Consider the following 12,262-nt stretch of genomic DNA (forward strand, 5'->3'; position numbering starts at 1 on the left):
TGCATGCAATAATCTTCGGCTCCACTCTGTTGACAACCAAAACATTTTCTCCTTTGACCAAGATTTGATGGGGGGAAGTTGGGCTGTGGGGCAAACCTTTGCTGATACTGAGCAGTTCCTCCTCGGTGTCTTGGGCCCACATTAAACCAGTATCCCTGTGCCGGGTCCTGCACCTGCTGACCTGAGAATTGTAGTCCTGATGCGCCATCGGCCCCCCCTGCTGGCGGTGGTTGTCTAGGCATGTGCTGGGGCTGTTGCATGGACTCCCTAATGTGAGACACTTCAGCTTTAAGGTCTTTCAACAGAGCCATTTCAGATTTAATTTCCTCAAGCTGGGAGAGAAAAGCTGGGGAAACTTTAGACTTTTGTTGAGTTGGTGGGTTTTCATTCTTTTCAGCAGGAGCATCGCTGGACTGAACTGAATGAATGGTAACAGGTCTTTGTTGTCCTGACAGTTTTTTCTTGTTCTGCCTCTCGGTTTCATAAGCACATGCTGTATTCACTCGTTCAAGCAACAGTTCATCAGAGATGTCAGCTTGCTCCAAATAAGGCTGAAGATCCCGCCTGATGTTGTCATTCTGCAGGCCAGTCAACACAGTGTGAAGAAACATCTTCTGCACTAACCCAGGGTCATATTGGAGACCTGACTCAGATTCCTGCGAAGCGAACAAAATTTTTTGTCTCAGGTCGAAAGTGCGAATAAAGAAGTTCTGTGGGGTTTCTTTGATGCCCTGCACTTCTGAGGTCAACTGCTTATAAAGGTCGGTTGCACTTTTCTCTTGATAATGACATCGCAGTATTCGCCTCAGTGTGGGTAAGGCCTAAAAAAAAAAATTTGTTTGGTTCCGGTTTCCGACCGACCCTGTCCTGGGGGGTCAACAATATATCGCGGAACAGAGAGGGCACTGACAACATGCTGACAGACAGGACATAGTTAACATTACCAGCTTACTTTTAATATGAAACAAAGTCTCATTTGGTTATTTCACCTTTCAAATGTGGTCATTTTTTTAAAGAAATGTAAACAATAAATACCGTTTTGTGGCTCTTGAATGTGTCGAACAGATCGCTGTAAGTTAGATCATCAGTTAAAACTAACTGATCGTCTCTTGCTTCTAGTTAATTTATAGCATCAAAATCAAATAAACCACATAAATGAACATAACAAAGAATGTTGTTTGACTACAAAAAGATGTCTGTACACTCCGTTTTTCAAGTTCAAATCCTCTATGTTAATCTACTATGAGATCGCCTGTCAAACTCCCGCGAAGGCTTTTTGTGTGTGTGTGTGTGCGTTTTGCGTGTCTATGGCAACAACAGACTTTAAACGGGGATACAGAATCACTGTCGTAAAAGTTTGATTTGCCCGCGTAAATTAGTAATATCAAATACAGTAGCGTAACTTTAGCCTAGTCCATATCAACATATTATTATTTCTTTTGCAATGATGGACATGTGTAACGTGATAATTATTTGCCCATGCAACACTAGCATGTCAACCAAAATTGTAAAATTGGGTTTAAAAACATTTGAAACCGTGCTTCAAGAAGTCAAAAAATGCTCTTGTAGATTCGTATCAGCTGCCGGCAAAGTCGACAGAGCTGAGAAATGGACAGACCTAGCAAGCGATGTGGTGTCGACACCAACTCACCAGCTTGGTTCGGTTGTCAGTGGTGTGACGTCCTTATTTCAGTTCAGGTATTTAGCACTGAAGTGCGCCTCAGACCCAGAATCTCTGCCCTCCACGGCTCAAAGTACCCCGACTCCGTCCCCATTCAAGATGCTGTTTCGCGCGCAGCAACATACTCATTTGCCCCCGCCGAAAGTTGTACAGACCAGAAAAGACGAGCTGAACAATGCCATTCTGGGGAGCCTGCGGACCCGGGGAGTCGGCTTTTCTCTTCCAGAGAGCACAAACCAAGGCTCATTTTTGCTGATGGTAAGTGAAGTATAATATTTTAATGGTATTATGACATTTGTTAAAGAGTTCCACTTTTCTACTTTAGCCACAGGATCTCGTAAGATATTTTTCATATCATAATTTGTATGCATAGAGGGCCTACACATAAAGGCTACATATTATATAAAAAATATTAAAATTGTTTTGTGTTAGGCAGAATAGTAGAAGCTACATGTTCACAATTTTAATAATAATAATACATTTTATTTAAAGGCGCCTTTCATGATTTATTTTAAAAAAAAAAAAAAAATTTTTTGAAAAAACCAAACCAGTACAGCAACAAACATTAAATCACATAAAAGCCTGCCTAAACAGATACGTTTTAAGACGAGATTTAAAAACTGAGAGACTAGAACTGTTGCGAACTTCCACAGGAATAGCCAAAAGCTCGTGACCCCATAAAAGCTGTCCTAGTGCGTGGCAGAACAATTTATGCATGTTTGAAGACTTGAATAGGCTTCAAACATGCATCAAATCAGCAGAATGATTTCTTTGGTTATGTGACACTGAAGACTTGTCATAGGAATCATATGCATTTAATTTTTTTATAGAACAGTAATTTTGAATTATAATATTACTGTTTGTGTTGCAATTTACTGTTACAGTTTTTGACCAAATAAATCTTTAAAACATTAAAAAATTGTCCCAAATTTTTGTACAGCAGCAGTATAAATTAGGGCTGTGCAATATGCATATCGCAACAGCTTGCAATAACTGGGGTCATGACTCATGAACAAAAGAAGAAAAAAAAAAAATCACTCACTGCTCCTGGCTAAACAACATTTGTAGCTTTAATAAGAATTAGTATTTAATTCATACAGTGAAAACTTAGCAGTGTTTTATTTTTTACATGTGATTATTCAGTTTCTGTTGTTTAATAAACCAAATGTAGGATAACCTAAAACACTGATGTTCACTTTCAGAAGTTGTAGGGATGTTTTCTCATCACAAAAAGAATGTAAAACACATGTAGGTTATATCATTTTAAATATATTTGAAACATAATTTGTTTATTACACACTTACAGCATTATCGTATTGCAAATTGAATATCGCATTATTTAGCAAGATATCACATTTTTCTTCAATATCGCACAGCCCTAGTATAAATCAACAAATAAATACAAATAAAATATGTATTTAATCTACCAACTCACTTTGGTTGTATTGAAATTATATAGAGCAATGCAGTCATACTTGTACCTCTCAAGAGACTCTCAAACAAATGTGATTGCTTGTAATTTTTCTGTGATATGCAAGTGCTGGGTTATATCTCTATGCACTGCACCTGTTTAACATCAGCCAAGCCTAAAGTTTCAATGTGGAACATTTAGCTGATTCTGAGATTCTGAAATATATAAACAAAATTTCTGAGATAACCCCATCTAAATCTGATCCTTCTAGGTCTACAGTATAAAATGTATAAAATAGTCATATTAAAAAAAAACAGCTTTAATATTAATTTCATGACACCATTTTGTTTCTTTGTATTTTCAGACACTAACAAATTGCCTTTGGTACATCACAAACCAGCACACTGTGATACGTGATGCTTCTCACCATGACAGAGATGTGATTCCTGTTCCATCATGCTGGAGCTTTGAAGGCTACAATGAAGTGAAGAGAAAGAAAATGACCCATGTGTGCTCCATTTCTGAAGAGTCACTACCAAGCCCTGTTGTCTTTGTGTGAACGACCATATATGTCCTCAACTGATGCTTGGAGAGCACTGAAGGAGGACCTTTTCAGTCTTGCCACCTGCCTTCGCAACTATGTGGAGTACCTGGGGAGGAAGAGTGATACTACATCTGCAAATCATAGCTCAAGTAAACCTGTCAGAGTTGTATCTGAAAACATTTCCGTGACACACCACAAAAACACCCTTGAGGTGGCTGCAAGGTACCAGTTGCTGGACAATGTTATGTGTCAAACAGATCCTCTAACGCCTGTGCTCCTGGATGAGACCGTACACCTGCAGGAACCGTTTGCAAGTTCATGGCACAGATTTGACTACATCAACAGAATTCAGTTGTCTGTACCTGTCGATGTGCTGAAATACCAACCTGGGGGCAGCAAGACTGGAATCACTTTTCTGTGGAAAGTGGAAAGGACCAGAACACAGGACGAGCAACTGACCCAGACCACTCGAGTTGTCAGTTCTCTGCAGCCATTTCTCCCACAGTACCACACCAGATACATGAAGAAGGAATTCAAGAAGAAGGTAGCGAACGTGGCTAGGGTGACACCAAGTATTATAGAGGCAATCTATCAGGAAATCTCCCATGATTCTTCAGCCCCATCGAATCCTCTTATGAATCAGTGCATCCAAGTGGCTCTCCTGGGAGAGCCTGGCATTATTGTCGACTTGCGCACCCTTAACAGTGGTCGTCCTGGTGACAACTTTGAGGAATTCTTCTCTAAGATGGAAGAAGCAGTCAATGAAGTCACTGCAGCAGATGATCGGAGACATGGCACTGCCCACCTGTCAGAGTGGTTGTCGCTAGAGGATCTCATTAAACAGGTGAAGTCCAAATGTCCAGAAGGAACCAAGGTGCCCAGCAAAGCCCTTGTGAGATTGCAATTTGCACCACAGAATCCCTACACCCGCAGAGCCTTGAACTTCACTTCACGCTTTGAACTCAAGTACAAGATCCAGCGAAGACAGCTCCGAGCATCTCACCCTGATGCACACTTCTGTGCTGCACTCTTCAAGTTCTTGCGTCTACACATGTATCAGCTGCATTCAGACATATTTGTCTTATTCATCGACGATAAGGCCAAGATTCCGGTTGGAGAACCAGGGGAGCCTATGTCCACTGGTGTCCGAGGTCGACACTCAATTGCGCCTTCAACCAGCCAACTAGCAGCACTGGACCATGACATGACCAACAAAGGATCCATCACATCCACAGTATACATGCAACCCAATGTCCCTACTCAGCCAGAGGGTTCATGGTACAGTGGCAAGGTAAAGATCATGGTACAGGACTCCGTCTTCCAAAAGTCTACAGCATACAGAAATGCAGCAGCAACAGTAAGGCTGGCACAGGAAGACCCTTCAGGATGGAAACCAATCCATGTCAAGTACAGTGATGGTGGAACAGAACATCGCACCCTACTGGTCAAAGTTCAGCTCAGTCTGATCGCTATATTTAAGATGCTAAAACTGGACATGCTCATTGCCTGCAGAGCAGCTCCTGGCCAGAGCTGGCAGAATCCAGTTGAGAGAGTGATGGCTATACTCAACATTGGCCTGCAGAACTGTGCATTGGAGAGAGACAAGACAACAGAGGACATGGAAAACCTGCTGAAGAGGTGCGGTTCTATGGCAGAGATCCGCAAAGCTGGCGAGAAAAACCTGCAGCTTGCTGAGGCTTGGAGCACTTCAGTTGCGTCAGTGCTGGACACAGTGGCAGGACGCTACAGTCGGCTGTCGTTAAAGGGAGAGCCAATCCAGATCATAGATGCGGTCACAGATGCAGAGGAAGATTCTGTCATGCATGTTATCCCCACACTCTTTCCAGCAATCGATCCTGCAACAGTGACCAAGCAACAAGCAGACAAGGATCCAGCATTCACTGAGTGGATGCAGAAACACTGCCGGCAACGCCAGTATCTGTTTCAGGTATTTTCCCTGTGTTTTTCTATATAACTCGTAATGTTTATTTTATTATATGTTGGATGTAAAGAACTTCCTGTATGAAAAATGCAATATAGCTGAATAAGTCTTTTTTTTTTTTCTTTCAGCTACGCAAATGTGATGACACCGAATGCTGTTCAGTACCAGTCCTCCCGCCTGAAAGGATGATCTGGCTTCCTGATCCAATGCCTGATGCTTCTGGTAAGAATTTTACTTTAACATTCAATGCACTGTAAAGTAAGCCAACTTTGTGGATTATCCACTTAACATGCTTTAGCTTAATATACACCTGTTTACATATTCAATACGCCCACAGCTGAAACCAAATTACTTAAATGAATGTTTGTGTTGTGCTTTTTTGAAATAGGTGACCATTACTTGACTCTGGCTGAGGTTATGGGCAAAGACACAGTTGACACTCATCGACCTTCTGCCCAACAGTCCCACAAGAACAAGCATGCTGTGTGTGTTGACTTTTTCATGTCGGATGCACTGGAGAAGCAGCAGAAAGAGTCTGGACTGTTTACTGGCCAACATGCACGTGCAGTAGTCAACTGCATGGAATGTTCCAAACCACGAGTTATCTACTCAATGCGGCTCCTCTCCTCTCGCCACCAGGCCATACTAGCAGAGGCACTGTCCGATGACAGCATGGACTATACCTGTGGCAGTCACATCCTGGAGCCAAAACATGTTCTTGCATCAACTGTCCAGGTCAGGCTGGCTCTCTCATGTGGGGATCCCATAGAGCTGGCCTACTACCGTGCATCTTTTGGGAGGCAAGATCTATGTGCACACTGTGGTGAGCCTCAAGGCAACACCTTGCCATCACTGTTGGAAAAATTCAAAACTGTCTTACCCTGCTGCCAAGTTTGTATTGAAGCTGGCAAGAAGCACATTGTGACCAGACCATACGGGAAGCAAAAGTGAGCAGAGTCAATGGCTGCCATAAGTTTCCTTAAGTTCAACGGTTTGAATTGTTACATTTTATTTTGAAGATTTTCTGAGAAGATTTGTATTGAGGTTAATACTATTAAAGATATTAGATGAAACATTGCTTGAGATGTCTGGTTTTTAGTAGAAAAAAGTACCGGTACACACATTTAAAATCAGCGCGCGTGTGTGTGTGTGTAAAACTGCCACTGGAGGAAAAAAAATAAATAAATAAAATAAAAAAATTCCCTACCGACCCATGACCTCAACTGACAACCAACCGGAACCAAACTTTTTTTTTTTTTAGGCCCAAGGTCAGGTTGGTTTTGCCTTCTAAATAGCTGCGGAGTTGCATGCCTGGGGATATCGCTCTTATGACTGCATCTACTATCTCAAGTTCGGGAAACCCCTTGCTTAAGCCATGTTCAATTTGACGTGCTAAGCTTGAAAAAGTCAGCTTATCTTTCTGACCGGGCTCACCGATTTGACCAGCTATCTTAAAGTCCTTGTGCCATGGGTGAGGTGCAGGACTGTGGACTACACTCTGTGGTGACTGTCTGGGAGGGGTAACGCTTTTAATTACTTTTGTCTCTGGCTTATTGTTCTCATTTTGTTTCTGTGCGCTTGCTAACTGAAGCTGCAAGGCCTTAATTCCCTCCAATATTTTTTCCTCCTCCCCGTCCTGTTGCTCGCCTACTTGTTTTGATGTGCCAGCTTTACCAGCTATTTGCAGCTCAGAAAATTTGTCTTGAAGCCATACCTTTATCCTCAAGCTCTTCTAGCTCTTCTCTCTGTATATGGTTTGAAATCAGTGTGATGAGAGCAGTTCGGCCCTTGTTGGTAACATGTTCAAACTCTGCTCCGGCAATGATTAGATAGTCACACAGCTCCACCAAACTTTCTCGGGGCAACAGACACAATGCCCTTATTACTTCAAGCTGTAACTCCTCTAACCCTGTCGACTCCATCTTCCCAACTGAGTGTGTGTGCTAGCAGTGAAGTGGTACCTTTCAATCTTTGGGTAGTAATAGCAGCTCTCCTGGTATGCAGAAATACCTCAGATTACATGCAAGCTGCCCAAGACAATCGGAATCCCACTATCGCTGATTTGCCACCTGCTTTCTGATGTTCTGGGTTGTTTAAAAGGGATGTGTGACGGCAGGGGGACATCTGTTGTAGACGCTGAACCACACTGCACACTATCCCAGCGGTGCCTCCAAATGTTACGCCTCTGTAAAAGAGGAAATGGACAATAAAACACGGACACGATCAGCTTCTGTCCAGTCCAATGTTATAATGTATTTACCATGAACAGCATAGTACTCAGTATCACAATTACATGTTATTTTCCATTTTGCACAACATAATGTCTCTCTAAGAAACTTCACAATTTGGAAAAATATCAGCTGGTCATTTATAACTCCATATTACTGAAATACCTGAGTTAACCTTTAAAGGGGACATATCATGCCAAATGCACTTTTTTAGCCCTTAAATGCCTTTTGTTGTATATTTGGAGTGTTTAGAAGTACAGAAAATATGAAATTATTCTCTTCAGGTGCTTCGTTGATATCTTTATATTCTGTTTTGCAGGGATTAAAGTGAAAAAAATTCTTCTGACTGAAATTTTTTTTTTAGGCCAAGTCATATTCCTTTAACTTTTTAAATACTCGAGACCAGTAGCGTTTTAAGGGGAGACGTTTTAAACCGCTTTAATATTGCCAGTAGGCGTATTTTAAAAGCTATATTTTAATCTATGAAAACCAGGCATGGAACATACTAATATAATTAATAATTTGCATATATATATATATATATATATATATATATATATATATATGCAAATTGTAACACGTTTACACAAAATTTGTTAACACACAAGTTACTTTTCCCCTTTACTTAACATAAATTGTAAGAATATGACTAATAGTAAAGACTAGTACTAATAAATACAGTGCTATGCATAAGTTTAGACACCCATGCTAAAGTTGACTAAAAAGAGGAATAAAAAATCATCTTTTGGAAATTGAACTTAAAGGTATAGCGGAGGATCTTTCCGAATTTTAGATAAGTCCCGCCCTCTCCACTTTTTGAAAAGTTTGATTGATTCACCAGAATGATTGACAATTAGGAGGACCAATAGTATAGGGTATCCACCCGGAAGTAAAAAGATCCTCCGCTATACCTTTAATGCCTTAATTTAAAAAATTAGGAAAAATCCAACCTTTAAGGACACCAATTTTCTTTGTGAATGAATAATGTATCGTAAATAAATAAATGTTCTTCCTTAAAATACAGGGTGCATAAGTTTGGACACCCCTATGTTAAATTCCCATAGAGGCAGGCAGATTTTTATTTTTAAGTATTTTTTTTATTTATTTTTTAGGATACTATGAATCCTGATAAAGTTCCCTTGGCCTTTGGAATTAAAATAGCCCCACATCATCACATAGCATTCACCATACCTAGAGATACTTTCCATAAGATCATCTCTCAATGCAAATCAAACTATCTATTAGGCTAACTGAAATACAACCATGCCAATCTCTAGGTATGGTGAAGGCTATGTGATGATGTGGGGCTATTTTAATTCCAAAGGCCAAGGGAACTTTATCAGGATGCATAGTATCCTGGATCCATGAAGTAACTGGCCTTTAAAAATAAAAATCTGCCTGCCTCTATGGGAATTTAACATAGGGGTGTCCAAACTTATGCACCCTGTATTTTAAGGAAGAACATTTATTTATTTACGATACATTATTTATTCACAAAGAAAATTGGTGTCCTTTAAGGTTGGATTTTTCCTAATTTTTCAAATTAAGGCATTAAGTTCAGTTTCCAAAAGATGATTTTTTATTCCTCTTTTTAGTCAACTTTAGCATGGGTGTCTAAACTTATGCATAGCACTGTAAACATTAGGCCTAGGCTAAAGCTATTAAATAGCAGTCCCAAACTAGTTTTTGTTAATACAATGTTGGTATGAGCCACTACAGGCATTTAAAAATATAAAAAATAACACAAAGAAAAATAGTGGCATTTTGGGGTTATATGGAAACGACGTTACCATGGTGAATACACAATATTAACAATAACTGTTAATGAAACATGGAAACTGGTGAATAGAATGAGAATCATACCTGCATTACTTTTATTTCGTGTAATTTACAACGTAACGGCGTTGCATGCTCGTAGTTTCTTTTGCACTTGATCAGTGAAGCAATACAGCGCGCGCCGCTGAATTTGCGCGTGCAATTGAGTGTGCGCTACGAGAACAGGATAACGGCTGACAGGACAAGAAAGTCCGTTTTTCTGAGGTGAAAAACTTTATTTCAGCGTACACTTATGTCACTGCCTGCCTGGTAGTTCCTATTGTGCTGGGTTTTCTGAAGTAGTCATGATTCGCCTCTCATAACATAACATGCTCTAAACACGCACGCAGTGTGGAAAAGGAGGAGCGGAGGCGCGGGGAGCAAGGATCACAGTGCAAATTTGAACTATATCGATGTGATATGGTCTAATTCCATATCGCATTTAAAAAATATATCGAAATATTTTTTATATCGATATCGCCCAGCCCTACCTGCATTATAAGTGTGTCACTGAAATATAGTTCTACCTCAGCGCTCAGCTGTAGCCTGACATGCACTTTCCGTGAGCGGTAATTGAAAACCCGGAGTGGACTATGAGCGAAGTGATTACAGAGTGCTTAGAGTGGAGAGAGGAACGTGCTTTTGCTCCACTCCAGGCTTTGATCACATCCCCCTCAGCAGGGTGAATACACCTCGTCTTTCCTTAATTTAAGACCTATTCAAACTAAAATTAAGATATTTATTACACTATTTGAGAAATGAAAGCCTATTTACGGCCTTAAAATTATGAAAAGTGAATTTAAGACTTTAAGGACAGACTGGAACCCGCAATGACGGAAATCCGTCATAGACTTGCTGCAATTAACGGAAATCCGTCGTAGCGACGGAGAACTTTAATCCCTGGTTTTGGTCATATTTTTCAACCTGTTCCGATTTTTCTGTTATCTATGACGTTTTTTGAACTATTACGTCACAGTATTTGCAGCGGAACTGCCAAATAAGGACATTGACTTCCGGCCCAACACTTCGAGCAATCCACCATTTTTATTTCTCGCTGCAATTTTGTAGTCTAAGCTAAAGGATGCAGAAGTTACGAGAGGGTAAGTTAAAATGTTCGGTTGTTGGATGTAGTAACCCACACGCTTCATTACACCGTCTAATGTAGATAAACTGCCGCGCTTGTGACAAGGGCGCATGTTTAACTGAAAGAACGAGCAGAGAGAGAGACCCGGTCGCGCGCGCGCTCACTCTCTCTCTTCAGAGCCAGGCGAAAGTGTAAACAAGACATCACCGTCTCCAAACTAGACGCTGTCTTGCTCTCTCTCCCTCGCACATATTAATCAAAATAAATCGACACGGTGGTAAAAGGTCGGAAGACCAAAGTTTCATGTGTAAATACAGTACACACCAGTGCGATACATCCATATGAAGACGTTGTTCTACAGGTTCGTCGTCTTCATTTTCATCTCGCTCCTGCTCCGACTCTGGCTCGAACATGTAAGGCTGGCTGGACAAGTCTTCCGTTGTTGACATTTTGTTAATAACGTGTGAATAAAAAGTTTCTGTGCCGCTAGATAATCGTATCTCTGCTATCAAACTACAAAAATGGCCGAACGGGGTGGAGTTGAACCTCTGCAACCTGGAGAGGGGGCGGGGTATGAAGTGTCTCAATTGTATTTAAAGAGACCGCACCAAAACGAGTTGCTCTCAGACGCACATCAGAAAAGGGGTAGAAAAGGGGCCTGTGGAGCTATAATAATGAAGAATTCAGACCCAAGCATTGCAGTTCCGCTTTATATAGACTACAAATGTATGATTTATATGTAAAAAGGAACAATTTAAAAGCATGATATGTCTCCTTTAAAGTGAGTTACCAAAGATATCAAAATGTTTTTTTACAGCATCTTAAAACAGTATTATTTAAACAAAATAGATTTAACTTAACTCTGGAAGTGTTTAGAACAATAAACAGCATAAAATATATTCTGTAATGCTATACTGCTGTTTTATAGTTATTAATTCAGAATACACTTGACATTTTACCCTCAGTAGTAGCATTGTGCTTACACATAAACTATGTTGCTTCTTTACATTAAAAACTCACTTTTCTTAAACCTATACAATAGCACTTTTACCTTATCCGTATGATCTAAAACAAATACGCACAGAGAAAATGGCTGCGGTGTTCCATTACCGTCACGCTTTAACCTCGATTCACGTGCTAAAACATGTGCTACAGTACACAGCTAGCACGCGGACTACACAAGAGCAACACTTCAGACTGCTAAATGCACATGAATCATTACAATCACTAACATGTACTTCCCGCATGTTCCTTACATTACTAAACACATCTATAAATCATTCAAACACAATACAACCCTCGTTCTTACCTGTAAAAGAGGAAATGGACAATAAAACACGGACACGATCAGCTTCTGTCCAGTCCAATGTTATAACCCAGATAGCACACGACTATTTGATGTGAAACTTACATCTGGAAGACGTATTTTAAAGAGTGTTTGCTCATCTGCAATACGTCTATAGGACGTTTCCTGTCAGATGTCAAATAGACGTTTATAAGATGTCAGTTTAACATACATTCTAAATCATTCTAAATCATTACATCTTAAAGACATCT

At 40.4% G+C, this 12,262-nt stretch overlaps 1 protein-coding gene across 1 annotated transcript; it reads left to right on the forward strand.

Annotated features, from left to right (window-relative positions):
* Nucleotides 1–3,301: 3,301 nt before the first annotated feature.
* Nucleotides 3,302–6,748, forward strand: LOC311300890 (uncharacterized protein). The gene is made up of 3 exons (XM_084425549.1): nt 3,302–5,584; nt 5,707–5,800; nt 5,967–6,748. Exons 1-3 carry the CDS (start codon nt 3,599–3,601, stop codon nt 6,527–6,529), a joined length of 2,643 nt encoding a protein of 880 aa, XP_084281675.1. The 5' UTR covers nt 3,302–3,598; the 3' UTR covers nt 6,530–6,748.
* Nucleotides 6,749–12,262: the final 5,514 nt, after the last annotated feature.

The sequence above is a fragment of the Rutilus rutilus genome, assembly GCF_951802725.1.
Source record: "Rutilus rutilus genome assembly, chromosome: 12".
NCBI classification, from domain to species: domain Eukaryota; kingdom Metazoa; phylum Chordata; class Actinopteri; order Cypriniformes; family Leuciscidae; genus Rutilus; species Rutilus rutilus.